The 20,301-nt window shown below is 37.4% G+C and overlaps 1 protein-coding gene across 1 annotated transcript in view; it reads right to left on the bottom strand.

Moving 5' to 3' along the window:
- Positions 1 to 391: 391 nt before the first annotated feature.
- ipo7 (importin 7) overlaps positions 392 to 20,301 on the bottom strand; it is a 52,205-nt gene continuing 32,295 nt past the window's right edge. Inside the window, exons 13-25 of the mRNA XM_020533446.2 lie at positions 20,002 to 20,091; positions 17,165 to 17,330; positions 16,144 to 16,304; positions 15,761 to 15,889; positions 15,531 to 15,597; positions 15,324 to 15,449; positions 13,640 to 13,737; positions 10,360 to 10,455; positions 9,276 to 9,496; positions 6,318 to 6,523; positions 3,847 to 4,047; positions 2,766 to 2,882; positions 392 to 2,460 (exon numbers count right to left, since the gene is read on the bottom strand). Of these exons, the coding sequence (XP_020389035.1) occupies positions 2,363 to 2,460; positions 2,766 to 2,882; positions 3,847 to 4,047; positions 6,318 to 6,523; positions 9,276 to 9,496; positions 10,360 to 10,455; positions 13,640 to 13,737; positions 15,324 to 15,449; positions 15,531 to 15,597; positions 15,761 to 15,889; positions 16,144 to 16,304; positions 17,165 to 17,330; positions 20,002 to 20,091 (1,776 nt within the window). The 3' untranslated portion in view covers positions 392 to 2,362. The remainder of the gene's footprint in view (positions 2,461 to 2,765; positions 2,883 to 3,846; positions 4,048 to 6,317; positions 6,524 to 9,275; positions 9,497 to 10,359; positions 10,456 to 13,639; positions 13,738 to 15,323; positions 15,450 to 15,530; positions 15,598 to 15,760; positions 15,890 to 16,143; positions 16,305 to 17,164; positions 17,331 to 20,001; positions 20,092 to 20,301) is intronic.

The following is a 20,301-nucleotide window of genomic DNA, read 5'->3' on the forward strand; positions in this document are numbered from 1 at the left end:
GCATTTCATTTTAGCTCATATGCTGTAATACTGCATTTAAATATTTATTCATTTAAAAATTGGTTAATTTGAAAATAAGTACATTTTTACAGGTAGTTTTATATTATGGTCAAGAATGAATGACAATTCATTTGTTTTAATTATTTAAGAATAACGATTTATAATGACAATAATCATTCAGAAGGGGTAGAGGAAAGAAAAGTGAAATAAGCCCTTAAATACAGTAACAGATCCAGTTACCCCAACTTAATGCTTTTCGATCAGAAAATGAGTTGGTTTAGGCTGGAGTTCAAATGGTTAACAAATGAACTGCTCTTGACCCAAAATATTCTCCTGCGTTTTGCTTTGCCATATAGCTTGTCATTTCCCTTCTTTATACAAATCACACAAGTTCAGTGAAATTGTTCAATTTAATGCATTTTGTAATACTGTAACTGTATTCAAGATACACGTTTAGTGTATCCTGGCATCATCCACAGTAAAGCCTACTCTCCTGATTGCACAAAGCAGAACTAACTTAAGTTTATTATGGAGTCCTCAATTTTTTTTTATTAAAGTTTGTAACAGAATATCACCACAAGGTTACAGGAATCGCAAAAGTTATTAATGCTCTTCTGCCATATCGCCATGTGGTTTTTATTGGTAGGTACTCAAGGTCCCAAACTTCATTATCCGTGGCTCTGAATTTTTTCCAGATTCTTTTTACAATAGCTACTGTATAAATTTCAACCAGTTTGGTACTTCCGTCCATTTCCCAAGCCTTCCAGCGTGATTTTCTCACTGCAAACACCACTTGTTCATTTTTCCATCTTTGTAGTCATCTGCCACACTACTGCAATGAAGTACAAAATCACCATTGCTTAATCATGACATCTTTTGATCAAAATTGTGTTTAAACAAAGTGCAGCATAATGCAATATCAATTTTTTTGGAGCACATTAACTTAAACATGAACCTGTTAATCAGGTAACTAAACAGTATAGCAACAACTGTTTTGCAAACCATGTGAATAGATGACCATTAATTTTAACACATCATTTTTACCAAAGTCATAATGTGCATTTTAGCACGAGCACAACAATGATTTGCAGTTATCAGCACCTGAACAGTGCACAATGCAATTTAAATTATGTTGATAACAATGAACTGGTTATTCATGAGAAAACAACTGCCTGGAAAAGGATCATCAGTGTATTTTCCTCCTAACCTTGAAGGCCTTTTTCAAGAGAAAGCTTAACATTACACAAGTTAAACAAAGACCATTTTTTTTTTTTTACAACCAAGTTCAACCCAATTTTTCCTTTTTAATAGCTTGTTGCATATACAGATGGCTCATCCATACACTCAACCAATGACAGCACTTTTTTTTTTTCACTTGGATATTAGAGCTTTACATTAAAGTCCAATTTTACATGCTATTAGATTTTTGTTGTTCTTGAATTAGTCTCACCAGTGCTTACAATTTCACTGTATCCAAATTTATTATTTTTTAAAAAAGACTTGTACATAGAGAGCTTAAAAAAGGGCACTGAGGGCATCGCCATTTTCAGCAGCAATGGAATATCATTGACTTTTTTATAGCCAAAATCCCAATCAAAACCAGCAGTGGTGACTACAGGCAAGACACCTCATTTTTTAAACTTAATGTTTCCACTTATATTTAGATCACATATCCCTTGAATTTGTAGAACAGCAAATAAACTTGCTATTCAATACAGAAGGCTAGAAGGTTTTCATAATATCAAAGTGCTATTTATGCATTTACAAATACACATCTGCCATTATGTAGTGTTACGTTCTGCGTCCGATAGTCTACATTTGAATACAATCATTTTTAACCTTGGCATGAACAGGAAAACTTGGAGACAATTTTTGCGAGTTACCCAACTGCTGTCTTATTTACATTAAAAATGAACTCAATGCAGAAAACCAGACTAATACTAACACTACCATGGATGTAAACACTGGAGGCGCCTGCTAGCCTAAACTACCAATGTGCTGAAATTATCCCAGAAGCCAATGATTTCCTTGCCTGAAATCAAATCAAGGAATAAGCTGTCAACGTGACATTTCCTCTCTTTTCAGGTTCCTATGGTTTGGAGATATTTATTTTCATTAACACTAGTCTCTCTCTCTCTCTCAGGCCGATGTTCCTCTGAAACTTTTGTTTTTCTTTTCCAGAGGGCTCTCATGATCAAATTCTCACTTCTCTGGTCATTTTGTCCATTCCATGTAGTAGAAGTTGAGTGGATTTTGTGGATGATGAGAACTGATTTTTTTTTTTGTTTGGAACCACTACTGGAAGGAACAACACAAGCTTTCACTACAACCAGTCACACAGTACAATGAATCAAAAGCGAACTCAATTCATTCCTGGGGCAGAACCACCAAAATTAAATGAAGCTGGCACTACTGGAGCGTTGAACTTGTATCCACCATGTTTTTCAATCATTTTGGACTCTGCAATAAAAGAGAAAGAAAAAAGAAATAAATAAGGTTCCCTGTGGAACAAGCCCTCAAGTTTTAAAATTCAATTCTAAGAAATATCATGGTTTAAAAATACTCAATTGCTCAAATTAAGAGTACTGAATTTTCAACAACTACTGAAAGTTATATTGTTCAATTAAAACAATATTTCTACATGAAAGGCCATCATTGTGGAAGTGATTTTATGGATCAAGGGTGACAAATTTAAAATCTTAAAATAAAAAGCAATATTTAAATGAGTGAAGAACCTTATTAATATAATTTGATTACATAAATACCTAGAGCAGCTCGTCTCTGATCTGCAAGAGTTCCAATGTCTTGCAACTGCTTCCTATGCTCATCAGTAAGATTACATGTTAGGGCTTGGTACCAGGTTGGATCACAGTTTTGAATAGCTGGAAAAGAAAATTCAGACTGATGACACTACTGCATACTGTGCTACTATAGCATTGATTACCAACTTTAATGTGCGCCAAGATTTATATCTTAGATGCATCAATTTAGTACAAGTCAGTATTATTTTCATTGATCTAAAGAAATAAACCAACACAATTTTAAAGTCTATAAACTTCACTATTATTCATGGTTATACTAAATTGTCAGATAAGTATTCAAAGTGGAATTTCTAAATAAATCCCAAGAGCATAGGTTACTAAAACAAAATAAATCAAATGTAGGATCATTCTGTCTTGAAGTCTCTACAATAATGAATTAACTATATGGTGTCACAAGCTGACAGATACTTTTTTTCTCCAGATTCTCAGCTGTGAATGTTTTACCAGCCTCCTGTGCACAGGGTTTAGTGGGGCACGATAGGAGGTACAGTTGTTTAAACCAGGATGTCCAAACTGTCGTCGTGGGCCAGTGATTAGTGAGGAATTTCGGGTTACTCTGTATACTGTTCAAGTTGCAGAAATTATAGCTGAGCATTTATCCAATAAGGCAACCAATACATCACAGCTATTTCCCAACTCGAGTCATATAATTAAATAATTTTGCAGCCTAGGGCTATTTGTTTAGGTTCTTAGGTTATTTATTACTTGAAAATCACAGGTTATGGCCCTAACTGAAGATTTTTGTTAAAAACACATTAAAATGCATTCTTGCACGTTTGACCTTTTAAAAACAGTGACTTGGAAGATTTAGAGATACTAGATAAACTTAAGAAAGATTTAGTAAATTATTTTCAGGTGTAACAAGAATCGCCAATTGAGGTACTACAACTAGTCTTAATATCCATAGATACTGAATGATAAAGCCAGCCAGAAGATCTGCTCCTGATTTTCCACCATTTCATACTGGACAGCGATTATGTGAATTAGTAATCAGCTCACATGGTAAATCAAACCCCATTCTTACTTTGCAGTACACTTTTGAATATCTGATATTCATCAATATTGCTGTCTTCATTATCAACAATGGTGCAGTATCCTTCAAGAGCAGTCTCCTCTGCATCATCTTCCCAGTCTTCTTCATCGCCATCTTCCCCAGCTTGCTTCGCCAACATTTCTAAATATTCTTGTCCATCTTCATCAATATCGTCTTCATCACTGCCTAATTCTGTCAAATAAAAATTGAGGTTTCTCAAACATGGGGATCAAGATTGTTCACATTTTTCCTCAACTATTTTGCTCAATGTTCAATTATACATTTGGATCAATGTAACATAACCTCCCATGACCTATAAATTAATTTGCTCATAGTACAACGAATGTGGCTCACTGATTTCATGCGCAAATCTGACTTGCTTTTAAGTTTTTTTGATGGGCGTAACGAGTGCATCTGATGGAGTCCTCTGCAAACCGAGGGTGGTAAACGACTATCCTTTCCCAGCAAATCCATTACAAAACATTAGAAATTTAGGACTGCTTTGGTCAACATCTTGGTCAAATAATTTGTTGTTATTTCACTTTGGCCTCCCCACCTTCACTATGAACAGTTACCTACAGAAAGCAAGTGATACATGCTTGTTTGCTGTTAATTGCAAGTTCATGTTTGAACATGTCTGATCCCATTCTCTATTTTGCTTTTGCTCACAATTAACTTTTAGTGAGAAATGCTCTTGTCATCAATACAAAATACTCAAAATCAACGTGATCCATGTTGCAATCAAAACTGAATGAATTTAACACACTGAAAAGGAAGATCAAACCACAATTGTTCAACAAGATGCTCAGCCCAAAAATGAGCAACTTACTTCTATAATATTGGGTTCTTTCTGTGAGATCATTTTATGTCAACTTTCCTTTAAAGAAATGCATTACCAAAACCCCTTTCCTACAGCAAGTTTAGGGAGACACTATCACTTTAATGGGGAGGCAGGGCAACTGAGCAAACTGACAGACCTTTCTTTCCAGGGACAGATGTATGAGGTGAGTTTAAAGGGAGAAGTGGAGTGAGAGTAGGAATGAATTGGAAGAGATTAATGATGCGCTTCTTCGTGGTTATGAGAACAGAAATAGAAAGGTCATGTATCTACAAATTAAAGATTTCGTAACTTACTTGTGCCTGTATGCCATTTTTCCCAAACAAAATCACTATTAAGCATAATAAAGTATCACTCATTTACTGAAGTAGTGTAGGCTGTATCCTAGCTGATTATGCAAATTGATTCGATGAGTAGCAATGAGCTATACAAGTTAGGAGATCTCAAATATCATCCCTAATCAATGCTGATTCATGAAGTCTGGAACACATCAGAACTCAGGTGTCCCAAAAGAAGGTGGAGAAATTTTAGAAATGGAAGAAAACTGATGATTGAGCACCTGTTCTAGTCACATCGTTTTAGGGAAAAGGCAAAGACTGGTTGGGATGTTTTACCACTCATGGAAAAGTAGTGTCAGAAACACAGCATGCATAAATAATAACCACTTTGTCAAGGTGCCAGGGGAAACTCAGAACCTTTGGAACCAAGCTCAGAAAGAAACATTGGAACAGGAATTTTTTTTTTTAAAAAAAAAAAAGGTTATTTGCACAAACATACTAACAGTAATACCAAAGATGTAATATCAAGCTGTAGCTATTTTTTCAGTGAAATGTTTCTCATCAGCAAGTAACATTGTCAATTTGGACAACTGTAATCACTTAACGCAAAACAGTTCTACAGCAATGAGGAGAAAAAGTAACCCAATATCAACCAGTAACTTCTGTTAATGTCTCCATGCTACAAGAGGAAGGCTTCAATTTTTCACCTGCAATCCACTGGAATGCCACTATTCAGAAAATGGTCAGACTCCACAAAACATTCTTCCACTAGAAATAAGCACAAATGCTGGGGAAACTCAGCAGATCTGGCAGCATCTGTCAAGGGAGAAACAGAATTAAATGTTCTGAGTCCTGTATGACTCTTATTCAGAACTTCAGTTCTTCTGGAGAGGGGCTACTGGACTCAAAACATTAACTCTGTTTTCACTCCGCAGACTACTGAGTTTATCTAGCATTTTGAGTTCCAGATTCCAAGCATCCACAGTATGTTGATCTCATTCTTCCATTAACATTGACTTTTATTTCTTTGAATTAAACTGTATGCTCTCAACAACAGCTGAAACGGCTAAAGCAGTATAAAATTGTACAAGCATTGGTTCCCAATCAAAACATTAGCTTTTTTTCCTCATTAATGACTTCAAAAATACATGGGAGTTGGGCTCAATTAAACAAGTCCTAGGAAAAAGGTTAACAATAACCCATCAGCATGAAATAGCCACCATTCACAATATTGTTGTTAGAATCTTTAGATCAGCCTTGTAACTCATTCTCAGGTACAATATCTAGTATTCTATTTAGATGTTAACATTCAAACTACAAATTGAATCCATAAATTGCAGTCATACCATTTTCATCATCATCTTCTCCATCCTCATCCTCATCACTGTCATTTTCATGCTCTGCACGACAAGCATAAGCTCTCTTCAATCCACCAAAGAGAAGAGTGAGAGCTGGTAGAATCTGTCCTGCAACCTGGTTCACAATTTGTGGTCTCTGTTTGAGTTCAATCAATGCACAGAGACCGAGGACACACATTTTCCGGTCATGTAAACTGGATAAAAAAGGTAGAACTTCATTAGATGTCACACAAAAATTAGTTCTTTTTGAACAGGAATGGGGAGTTGCAACTCCTTGAATAAATACATTATAGAATAGTTTAGGTTAGATGGGCTTCAGATTGGTTTCACAGGTCGGTGCAACAGAGGGCCGAAGGGCCTGTACTGCGCTGTAATGTTCGACGTTCTATGTTCAGCAAAACATTGGTTTAACCATGAAACTAATTTAATGGAGAGTCTGGATCGAAACCATAACCTCTGTATCTTTAAAACACAATAACCCATTACAAAATTAAAAAAGGAAAAAAGAGACCTAGGTAACTAATGCAAATTAATTTGTTAAAGATCAAAACTTCAACTCTCCAACTCCAATCTATTTGGTTTCCCATCACTCAGCAATTTTCCACACCTCACAAACAACACTTCCACGAGCATTGGTCTTCATTTCTCCAAACTAACCCGTAGCTATGGCCTCAATGTTGCTCCAATGGCAATTACATCAAGTCAAAGCAGTTCGTACTAGATTCATTCTAGATCACATCCTGGCTCATGGTTTTATAATTTGAGCTATGGGGCATGGGAAGGAAAATAAAACAAAACATTTCCACTCCGAATCAAACCAAATTAAGCGATACTGATTTTATACGCAAACAAAACACGGTTCTTTGCTGTGATGCCTCATTATAGCCAACAGCAACAGAATGGTGGTGAAGATGGTTCAACTTTTACCATGAAGCAATTGCTGGTGTAGAACAGGAAATGTTTTGCACCAGCACAGATCCACACCAATACTAACAGGTGACTAATGGTGGCACTGAAAAAGCCCACAGAGAACTTATAAACAAAATCGCCATAACTGCACCAAGTACCACTGATAAAAAGCACTATTCCTGTTCTGCTGTCCAATCATCTTCTTCACCCATTTTCACTGTCGCTCTACATTTTGCAAAAAGCAAATGTTGAAAACAAAAGGCTAAACAAACCGTAAATGATGAATTGAAAATATAGTCATCCAAACGTGTTGCACTTGCTCAAGTGCAAGTCTAGGCACTGTTTCTGAACTTATTCAAGCTATGTGCTTAGCTATTCATATCAACTTAGGCACAAGTATTTTTGTCTGATCCCTCAGATTTAGAGATGGGATCAACAGCTCCAAATCATAACTATCTCGTAATCTGTACGAGAAATACACCCGTTTTGACATCAGGTTTGGTTGCAACCTTTCTTCCTCCTCTTTCCCCATCTAAATAAGACGAGAAACTCGACCACAGCTTGATCCCATCCTTTTTTGCAGGTTGCTTCCTTGGTTGAATGTGACAGCGTACAAACGCAATATCCATTCATAGATCATAGAATCCCTACAGTGTGGAAAAAGGCCCTTCGGCCCAACAAGCCCACACTGACCCTTAGAAAATCCCACCAAGACCCGCCCCTCTATAACCCACCTCACCTACACATCCTTGAACACTACAGGTAATTTAGCATGGCCAACCCACCTAACCTGTACATCTTTGGACTGTGGGAGGAAACCCTCGCAGACATGGGGAGAATATGCAAACTCCACACAGAGTCACCCGAGGGTGGAATTGAACCTGGGTCCCTGGCGCTGTGAGGCAGCAGTGCTAACCACTGAGCCACTGTGCTGCCCCAATTCAAACTTGAATTAATTATGAAACCCTCAGTTTTAAAAAACCAATGCTCAGATTACCTATTTTCAATTCTGGAATACCCTCAGCACTGCTGAACCATTCATACACAATACTGTAATCTACATGAGACTTTGGCAACATTCACTTGACCTCTCTATAGGCGAACTCTGGGTCATCAAGAAGGCTAACACTTACATCCTTCAAGCCCTGGTTAGCCATACTCCAGATACACTTGTAGTCAAGAAGCCATATATTAATGCGATGAACAATTCCCTCAATTTGACATTTTCCCACTTTTGAAAACTCCCCTGATGTCTTGCACCCTGCGCTGTTTGGATTTTGAACCATTGCATGTCTTCAACATGCCAACTCTCAGCAGAACAACCAATATCACTATTTCTATCTTTTGAACATCCTATTGCTGGCCAACATCCTCCCCATACTACCTTGCTACTTTCCTTCTAGTTTCAAAAGCTGAAGATTGGATCAACTTCCTGGTTCCCACTTGTTACCTGATCAGTCCCTTGGCAGTCTGGAAATTAGTGCTGTGGATAAGCTCATTTCAAGGAGGAAAGAAAAATACAAATTAATTCAAAATGCTACAAGATCTATTTTCTACCAATTTGCAGACCATTTAATAGGTGATCCCAAGACATCTCATTTGAGGAAGACTTCCAATACCACAATCATAACCTATACTCTACCTATGCCCCATCCACTATTCAACTCAATAGTACGCACAAGCCATGCAGCAAATCCTTTCAGACAGCAGTGCTTTCCCCAAATGCTCTGGCAAAAACAAATCTAATGTTCTAATCCACTGCTAACAAAAGTTACACATAAGCAATCAGATCTCAAACACCAAACTAGTGTGCAATATTTCAACCTCAGAACATAAATTGGATACTCAGAAACAAAACAGTATGGAGCTGGAGGAACACAGCAGGCTAGGCAGCATTCCTCTGATGCTGTCTGGCCTGCAGTGTTCCTCCAGCTCTATACTGTTATCTCTGACTCCAGCATCTGCAGTTCTTGCTATCTCTGATAAATTGGATACTCATTCTGTTCCCTCTAAATTTTGTGCTACAGCAATCCTTACCCTAAAAAGCAGTCTACATCATTCAGCCACTGGTTAACAAACTGGGTGGTGATTGGCTCAGTGTTGTTGGGAAAGTGGAGATTTTCCAAGGTATTCAGCAATAGAATTGGATTATAGTATAAAGCAGCAATGGCAACTTGCAGACACATAGTTCTTAGTTCACTGGTCTTGACTTCTCTGGTCAGCCTCTCAAGTGCTGCTTCCACAAACAGAGGTATACACTGTGTGAGGGGGAAGAAGAAAAATACATTGCAAACAACAAGGTGAAACACATTTAAGAAGGAACAAAATTTAAGAGAACATCTTCTAACTTATCAAGATATCAATCCAGCAAGTTATCAGATCAGTAAAGTTTGTAAACATGGTGTAAACTACCCATGTTTAGTGTTGAGTGAGTTAACTAATTTTTTGCGTAAACATCTAAAATATCTTATGACATACCCTTTTTGTTGACTACTTACAGTCAAACTTGTGGACAAGTTTTTTTTTGTTTAAAATCATTCCAATACTACCTGACCAGTTTATCTAAAGAGGCAAAATACATTGTGCCCAAGCGGTCACTCTTTGTAGGAGCAGAGTATTAGGAAATACACACTAGGGATGACTATAGGCAAGCTCAGTCATGTTTTCATTCAACACATCTGTCTCTCCAGTCATGTACATTAGCAATGAAAGATAACCAAAACTGCCCAAAATCATCAACTCATTACACAAAACTAATCTGGGCTTTAATTTTTCACCTGTATTATCAAGAAACTAAACAATTGTGGAATTGGAAAAAAATTCAAAGTGGCTGAGAGGCAGTTGTCACCATTTGCATTTGCTTTTTAAATTAAAAACAAACTGCTGTACAAAAATAACTTAGAAAAGGCTAATTTTCAAAGTTCTATTGGTCAAAAGGTTATTGAAGTAAAACAAAATGACTACAAGTCATATTTCCAAATAAAAATCAGATGCTGCAACATTTAAAATATTAAAAGCTTTGAGTATTTTCATTTTTTGGGGGTGGGATGTCGTCAAACATTTCAAGTCAGATTTATTGAGGGGCTATCAATACTGCTATTTTCCATTGTCCTCTACTCACCTGGTCAATGCCACGCCCTTTGCACTGTAGAATGATCACTTCTAGTAATTTAGCTGCATGGCATTCTGCATCTTCTCCTGCATCTCCTGTTAACACCTAACAACAGGATTCAATTCAACTTTTCTCGATAAAATAGCACAAAAGAGGTGATATTTTCAACAATTAGAGATTCAAAATTAACAGAGTATTAGAATGGCTGCTGCACAGCAGAATGGCTGAAACTTTAAACAGTCAAAACCTAGCTTCAATTTTTGCATCTTCTACATAATATACCCCAATCTGCATACCACTCCTGAGCAGTCTGGTGCAGTCAAGCAACATGTTCCAGGAAGTTGACAGTTTTTTTAAAATCATGAGTAGCTCAAGTACAAAATGGGAGGCTTTTCCCCATAAAATGCCTCAATGCGATCTTTACTTCATTGCAGGGATAGAACTGGGAACTCCAACTGTGTTACTATCAATTACTCTGCTCTGTGACACAACCAGTTAGAACACCAATAAAATCAGGAGATGCTTTCTGAAGTAAAAATAATATGGGGAACTATGAAACAGCAGCTCATTTTACACACTACCAGATATTTACTTCCACGTTAATTTCCATGGAATAGAAAATCAGGCAAGACATAATTGGTCTTCTGCATTCTTAGTTTTACATTCATGCTCCACATCAAATTTCAACCCCATTATTGTTGTTAATCATGGTTTGATTACATGTGAAAGAAACATTCAGACAAATAAAGTTTAAATATGTACTACAAATTTAAAAAGAAAAAAAAAATCAGCCTTAACTGACCACGTCCTCTCACTATTCACCACTAGTGGGGCTGCAAAATCAGGCCTGTCAACATTTCCATGAAGCATCTTACCGTTTCATTACATCAGAATTTTTATATAAACAAACTGTTAGGGTTTGCAGAGGTATGTGCAGAAGAGCAGCAGTCAATTGTCTCGACTCTGTGGAATCATGCAGTAACTTGTTTCCCGCTCCAAGCTGCTCAGTCACGCGAGAGCCAACTGCATAACTGTTGCCAAGCAAGTGGTTTGTCATTGATAACTATCACTGCTCCACAGACCAATGAACTTACTATTGCCAACAAAAGCTGCATTAGTACATAATCTCTGCTCTGAACTGTCTGCAATCTTAATTTCAATTACTGGTTGTTTACAATGCCTACAATGGCTATCAGGTTACTTGCTTTTAGAACCGCAGCCTTTCAAACACTGCTTTTTAAAAGCAGGTTGTCATTTCTGTCCCTAGTTTTTAAAAACAAAAATTAAAAGAGACAGTCCTTATACAATGTACTCCAAAGAGGAGTCATGCTGGACTCAAAATGTACACTCTCTTCACAGGTGCTGCCAAACCTGTTGAGATTCTCTAGGACATTTGTTTTTATTTCAGATTTCCAGCACCAGCAGTTTTCTGTTTTTGAGTAGTTAATGCAACACTCATTTTAAAAACAGAAGACTAAATCACTTCAGGTATACAAGACATTTATCGTAGACGTTAATTAAACTCAAACATTTATGGAAGGGGAAAAAAATCAGTCATGAATCAAAAATCTCAACTACAAAGAGAAACCAGAATCTGCAAGTGAAATAACTCCAGAGACAGGTATTCCGTCACCAAGTGACCTTTTATTCACATGTGGAGAGCCCTTGACACTGATCCAATTCCCTCAGAGCCAGCTCTCAGACCATCAGGATGTCTGACACCCTGATTCTTCTGTCAGCCAAGACTCCCCGATTGGACCAGATTAACAGGCCCAAACCAGGGAACTCATTCTACAAAGTCCACCTAGCTCACCTAGTTATAACCACCGCAGCAAGCATGTTATTCAAGAAAGCCAACTGCATTGGACAAATGTCATCTATTTGGAGATAACGGATTTGGTGGGAATGAAGGCAAGGGAATCCACTGGATGCAACGTACAAAATTAAAAATAATGTAATTAGGAGAAGTTAGCAAATTGAATTGAAAAGCAAGCTTGGAGGAAGAAATGGGAGGAGCAAATGCAATTTCACAATGTTCTTAAGTGGGAAATGAAATTCAAATTTGTAGATACACTGTAACCTCTCAACTCCAGTACACACATTCAAAAATTGCAGTTTTCTGGATTTTCCAAGGCAAAAAAAAATGCACTGTAGCACTGGCCACTTGGGTCCATGCAAGAAAGTTAATACTATGACCCTTATAGCTGTTAACGATAGCTCCAATTTGTTTATTTCCAGCCATTACTAAAATGGCCTCTCTCAAGAAGTGCAGCTAAACTTCCAAATAATGGTGACAGAAGAGGTATGATTTCACAAAGTTTTTGATGATGGACAGAAACTTATTCCATACGCAGTCATCAGCCCTGTTACCTTCCCACCACACAAAGTAATGAGTACTTGTTGACGCAGATATGCTTTCTAACGATAAAAGCTTAACACTTAGAAAAAATGGAAAATACAGTATTTGTAAATTAAAAATTACTATCCTATAGTGCATTGTTACTGTTTCATGTTTCTAGAAATATGTATATCTGGTTCACAAACTCGGCATTCTAACTCTATTCAGAAATCCAAAACTATTGTGGTCATTTATAATGGAATCTAAAAAGGAATATTACCTTGCTGTGGAATGAGCTGTAAAATGTTATACTTTGAACAAAAGTAAACTTTTTGCTATGGAAGGACGGACAGAAGAGCTTCAATGTACATTCACAGGACATTAAACATTCTGCAGGTTCATAAAATTAAGGTTAAATAAAACTAATCAAATTCTAGAATTTAAGAGGTAGAGTACAAAAGTGGAAATGTTTGGCCTGCGTGGAACTTACAGTACTAGGGTTCACATTTTATGGACAGAGTCGGGAGTGGCCAAAGGCTGCCCAAAGAGCTCAATACTATGACAAAGAAATATATTACAGCACTTTTCATGATCTGTAAGGCGAGTACTCTGGGCCACCTCAAACTGATGGAATTATTTGACTTCAATAGTTCAAAGCATTAGCTTTCTTTTTGTTTACTTTTATTACCATCAAGACAATGGACCAATGCATTCTTAAAAATATGATTAGGAGACTTTTTGGGAGGGGGGCGGTGTGGGCAGCGGTTGAGTGGTGGTGAGAAAAGAGATGGGTGGAAAGAGAAGAGATAGGGTAACAGTACATTAATATAATGAGATTCAATCTATTGACTGACGTGCAAGGTACCATGGACTATTCACGCTGTTTAATGACTTGTTTACACTTTGTAAATGGTGTAAGCTTGAGTCTCAACTTATGACAAACTGACATACCTTTTTACACATACTGTAAATCATTTCCAAGTATTTGGTGTCAGACAGTAGCGTATCTGTGTCCACGGTTATATAATTGTGTAAGAGAGGCATCATATCTGTAATTTTAAAGTTTTGAACAATCAAATTCAGAAATTAATGAACATTCTATAGGTTTACTGAAAAGGTAAGAAAATCTTAACTGAAACTGTTCTCAATGCAGAATTTAACCAGCATCTCAAAATTAAAGGATTAACATTCTTGAATTTCGTATTTCTATTATTATCTACCTTCAAGTTAAAAGAACAGAATTCTAAAAAGTCTCAATTGCCTTTAGTCAGGAAGCTGAAAGTCGCATGTGATTCTTATTTAATCGACAAACATTCTGAATGATGTGAGCTTTGCAGTCATGAGATTTCATGAGAAACACTGGGGGAGACCATGGTCTGGTGCACCTTGGTAGCTGGAGGAATTCAAATTCATTCATAAATCCATTGGAATTTAAAAGCTGATCTTCATAACGGTGACCATGAAGCTATGTTGTATAAAACTGCCTGGTTAACTATGCTCTTTAGGAAAAGAAATTTGTCATCCTTCCGTAGTGCGGCCTACATTTGTCTCCAGAATCACAACCATATGATTGGTTTAGAATAGCCCTCTCAAATGGTCTAGTATGGTCATTCAGGTCAAGGAAAATAAGAGATGGTCAACAAGTGACCTTGACAGTAAAACCTACATACAAGGAACGAATTGAGAGATCAATATTAACACACACAATGCCCTAACAGCCAATTGTTCCACCTCTCAATTCTATGCTATTCCACAAGCATAAGTAGGATAGTGATAAATTTGCAGGATTTTACTTCAAAAAAGTTGCCAGCAAATATCCCACTTGATATGGTGGTGAGCTGGAGATGAGAAAGTGAAAAAGCACAAACACAACTGGTCTAAATTTGAAAACCAAATTTAATTCCGAATACAAAAAACATCTTCCATGTGTCAACTGACACAGATAATACCCATTTTTCTTTAAAAATCTGCTCTTCATTCCTTGCTCATTATTTTGCCCCTCACCTTTTTGAAGTTGGAGTATACTAAGGCACAATTCCATAGCTACTTGGTACTCTTCCCTAAATAAGGACGTTATGTCTTTGCAAAGACAGCAGGTTGTATGACAGCCACTCCACCTGACCCTATCCAATTACCACACACATGCACTTTTCACATGACTTCACATTTACCAGAAGTAATTACTTAACTGATTTTCTGCCAGTTTTAGCAATCAAACACCTAGTTCGACAAAGGAGCTTATGATATGAAGACCTCTGTTAAATCCAGTACAATATTCAAACACCAGTAACCTCAGGGATAAGTTTAAGCTAGTTACTTTACTTCATCCTGGTGAGACTATTGATGTTGTAAACTTCCCCGTGGCTGCAAAGCAGCCACTGAATTCCATGCTACAGGCTTCTGTAATTGAACATCATGACCAAGAATTAGCAAACAAAGCCAGGCAGGAATGACTGACAATGGGTCTATGTACTTGGAGAACTCTCAGCTATTCCAGTTTATTAGGTTCTTGTTAATTAGTTGAATACATGGTAATTACTCAGATATGCATATATATTTGCCATGCACCACAGTTTCTAAAATTTACTTTGATGTCTTGTACGCATTATAACAGGAGCTGTGCTTTTTTTCTTACCAGTGTAATAGTCAAAACCATCTTGCTGGAAGACCTCAAAAACAAGAGGCAAAAGCTGCCACATCTGTAGTGAGACTTGCTGACAAGTCAGGCTGTGCGCCAAAGACAAGATTTCCTCATAAAATTCTAAAATAAAAGAACAAGGACTCAGTAATCTACAATCACACAATATAACTGTGCTGCACTAATGCAAGAGTCATCACATACCTAGCACATGCTGCTGCAAGACAGTTCCAATAACCTGCAAACAGATCCCTTCCAGCTGCTGTGTGATCTGAAGTAGAAAGTAAAAGTATTAGCTTGTTTTGGGTAATAGATTTCGATAGGGCCAAAACTACATGACAGTGTAAACTCTGCTTTAAGGGTTAACTATATGAATAATCCAGTAGGCTAACAAATGAGATGTTTGAAAATAATCTGCCACATCAAGAACTAACCTCCTTGTGATCTTCCACAACCGTAAGGAGTGTATCAATAGTATTAAGAATTCCCATCGCAGTTACTGCCTTATCATCACTGCCCTCTTCATCTGGGCCTGTCTGTATGACTTGGTTAAAGGTCATTGCCTACATTAAAACAAAAACTCTAATCTTAGTCCAAGCCTCTCTAAACCAGCTTAAGGAACTGTTTGCTTTTAGTTCAGTTTTATTACAGTTGAAATAAGCAATGGTTCAATTGCACAGAACAAAACTGAGTTGAATAAGCAGTATTGCAAATGGGAGGCAATATACAGAAGTAGAGGTCTCTGGAATTAAGTGGTTATCGAGGACAATATTATTTCATCTGCAAGCTTACGTAAAACAACAAACAAACTGCTTACCAAATGCTGAGTCATCTCCACTGCAATAGGGGTCACCTCTTCACTATATTCACAAATCATTTTCTGAATCACATTAGTTAAATCGTCATTCTCAGTCTCTCTTACGATGTGCAGCAAAGCCTGCATTACAGGTCTAATAAAAGGCTTGATGTACTCCTTGGCTACAGAAAGAAAAAAATATGTAGTTGTTTTTCTTAGAATTGCTTATCACACTGAGGTTAAAGGCTTGAGAACAAATAATAGTCAAATCCTAAGTTCTCTCGATGCTAGACACACTTGCAACTGACGAACAGAAAGGTAGGCAAACTGATTTTAAATGCTTAAATAACACAGTAGGATAATGCAGCTAATAAAAATAACGACTCAAATTACTTTCTCCAAGCAGGAGATAACCTCTCTGAAAGCCCCAATATTCTGCATCAATAAAATGTCTGGCTATCTGCATGATTGAAACTATACAATTTAGGAAAATTCTGTCACAATGAACCAAGGTTAGACATTTCACTCCAAATGCTTTGAAGTAATTTTAAACCAAGCTGCACAGCAAAAATGTCGGTTCTGGTCAACAGCTTGCTTTACATATTGTCTGATTTACTGTCCATTGAAGTCTGTTTCCTATCTGGCAGGTTAGATCCTTTTCTTCTTTAAGAAGGAAGGGAGAATGAAGACAAAGTTGCATTTTTATAGCATCTTCTGAATATCTCAAAGTTCATTTCAGGAAATTTGATTGTTGCAAAGGTCCATGAACAAAAAAAGGTGGTAAACAACCAGCTCAACTGTTGAAGGACAAGTGTAAAATTCTAAGCAGAAAATTTGTACTAGAGCTAACAAAACGAACATTTCTAGCATAGTAATAAACATCAATGTGGTTTTGAGTTCGAGATAGAGATATTTACAACCACAATTTTAAAATGATCTTGAATAAATATTCACAACATTTCATCTGATCTTAGCCCCTTCAAAGTCAAAGGCAGATGTCACAGTCAATACTGAAGCAAAGTTCTGAATTGGATTTTATTACCTTTCTCCTGGTTGCTAATGAGGACCTGAAGAGCTATAGCAGCCTCCACTTTGACAGGCATTTCTTTATCTTCAATTAGGCACCTCCTGGTCAGCTCCAGCGCAGTCTGCAGATTTTGGTCATTCTTAAACTTAACCTCACAGAAATAATGAAGGACCCAACAAGCCTAAAAAGGTAAGTTTAAAAAGATCAAATGTTACAGCGCCCACACTTTTATTATCCGTGATTCGGGTGGCCAGCCACTTATATTGGGCAACTAATATTCACTACTTACATTAAAAAAGGCGAGGCCATATTAGACAAAATGGCTGTCAGAATGATTCAACAGTTAAAATCTTGTTAAAACCGCAATTAAATCAGGACTATGTTGTCACATTATACAATCATAACAGTTACTATGTAGGGGACAGTAACTTGGCCCATCATGTCAGCACTAGTTTTCTGCAGAAGGCTAGTGACATTCCCAGATCTCTTCTGACCTTGCAAATTTATTCTCTTCAGATTATTAATCGGTTCCCTTTTCAGCAATGATTGAATTTAGCTGCACTAAATTTCCAGGCAATGCACACCAGATTCAAACCATTTGTTATATAAAAAGATAAGTCGTTTTGTTGCCATTGGATCTTTTGCTATTCACCTTAAATCATTTTCCTTAGATTCTCAATCCTTCCATCAATAAGCAAAATAAAAAATTCTATCTAGAGCCTAGACTCCTCAATTTTTCCTCCATCAAATCACTTGTCATCCTCCGAAACATTCTCAAGACTTTTCTGTATCTTCTCTTACATCTGCATATCCTTCAGAAGGTTATGCTCAGATTGGACACAATATTTAATTGGAGGCCAAGCTAGCAAAAGGTTCACTATAACTTTCTTGCTTTCAAATTCTGTGTCTCTAAGGTCAGAGTTACCTTCCATGGTAAAAACAGATGCCAGATAGCATTCATTGCCTCAGCAAAGACCTATGCTTCAATCAGTAGGGCTCCTTTTAACTCCTTACCCAGCCCTACTCCCTTTTTAACCCCTTGCTTTACTATTTTTATCCCAAAACTATTGGATTTCTTTGTGTGTCAATATCTTCTCATACCAAGCTTCCAATTTCCTTTCGCTCTTTGAACCAGATATTCAACCCGATTCTCACCCGTATTATCAAGCTGGCATTTGTCACACATCCTGTTTTATCATATTTTCGATTTTTTGTCATTCAGTGAGCTCTGACTTCTGTTGTGCAAACTCTTCTTGTGAAAATATACCTGGACTGTATTTCTTCTTAAAAATCCATTGTTCATAGTTTTACTTGTCTATCTTTAATTCCAATTTACCAGCATCAAAATGTCGTCAACCCACTAAAATTGGTTCCTCTACTTTCATTTCAGATTGCTCAGTGTCTTTTTCCATGGTTAATTTAAGCGTTATGATGCCTTGATCATTTTTCCAAATATGGCCTAACACTTGACGTACCGCATTCACCAGAATCTAATCTCACTGAGCTTGAAACATTATCTTGCTGCTCTTTTCACTATTACAAATATTCCCCAAACATGCTTTCTAGAAAGTCTGAGCTTTACTTAACATTCCTAACCTACACTGAGCCGTTATGCACCACCACAATCTTGTGTTCTTTGCCTATCAAGACAGCCAACTAATGCACAGTTCACACAATGTTTAATTCTAAAAATCAGTTAAAAACTAGCAAATGATTTACAATCTGAGAAACTCTGGGGTGCAAAACGGGTAGAATTGATTGGTCTGCCTTGTCCTGGTGCCACGGGACTCATGGCTTATCCCTTCCTGGTACAATGTGCACACTGGGTGGCACAGTGGCTCAGTACTGCTTCACAACACCAGGGATTGGGTTCAATTCCACCCTCTGTGCAGAGTATGCACATTCCCCGTGGATTAGCCGTGGGAAATGCAGGGTTACAGGGATAGGGATTAGGGTGGGGGGTTTGGGTGAAATGCTCTTCCAAGGGGCAGTGTTGACTCGATGGACCAAATGGCGTCTTCTACACTGTAGGGATTCAATTCCATTTATTACTCTCCAAAATTCCAGGATCCCATTCCTTTTCCAACTAGAGGAAAGAATCTTCCCCAACACACTATCCAGGTTCTTCAAAAACTACAGGTCTGCTCAATTGCAAGACCCCTACTTTCAATGCTTTAAAAAACTCAGCATTCTCCCCAACAGTAAACACAGCTACATTTTGCCAAGTGTAAACAGAGAAAAGAGAATCAAGGTCACTATAACTCTTTACAGAAAAATGACAAGCACAGATTCATCCCCCAAATATTTGTAAACTGTACTGAATTACTTCAGACTCTCTGGGAGTGATTGTTGAGGCAAGGTAGTGGTGATGGCAAAGTACAAACCTCAAAACATCCGTTGGAATTTACATTCAATTAATTTTTAAACTGGAATAAAGCTAATCTCTATTCTCGTGCCATGAAACTACCAACTGTCACAGAAACCTAGTTGGTTCACTAATGCCCTTTCTGGAAAGAACCCTGCCATCCTTGTCTGGTCTAGCCTACATGCAACTCCATGCACACAACAATGTGATTAACTGCCTTCTGAAACGAGCTAGCAAGCCATCAAATTCAAGAGCAATTAAGATTGGGTAACCAATACTGGTTTTGCCAGCAACAATCATGTCTCATTTGAAAAAATGAAGTACTAATTCTCATAATAGAATTGTACTATTAGTTTGCTACTGCCTCAGTCTGTTCTCACCAGAGCAATTTGATGGCATACAACACTGAAGCAACAGGAGGCAGATTAAACCTATGCTGAACCAACTACAAAGGGGTGAAATGGGGAATTTGAGTACACCTACTCACCCTTGCTCTCATGTAGCCCAGCTCACTGCTGAATAGTGGGAAGACATGGTTTTGCAACATAAATTCCATCTGATCCTTGTAGATTTTTTTCTGTTACAAAAAAACATACATAACTGGATTAGACATTTTTTATAGATTAACAGTGTACAAATGTCAAAGCAAGAAATAATCTAACTTGTGTGTTGCCTCTTCAACGGTCACTTTTTTAAAAATTCATTCACACTATGCAGGGGTAATCAATTAGGCCAGCAATAATTGCCAGAGGTTGGAATAGTAAGCTGCTTTCTTGAATCACTGCAG

The sequence above is a fragment of the Rhincodon typus genome, chromosome 17 (genome assembly GCF_021869965.1).
Source record: "Rhincodon typus isolate 14 chromosome 17, sRhiTyp1.1, whole genome shotgun sequence".
Classification (NCBI taxonomy): domain Eukaryota; kingdom Metazoa; phylum Chordata; class Chondrichthyes; order Orectolobiformes; family Rhincodontidae; genus Rhincodon; species Rhincodon typus.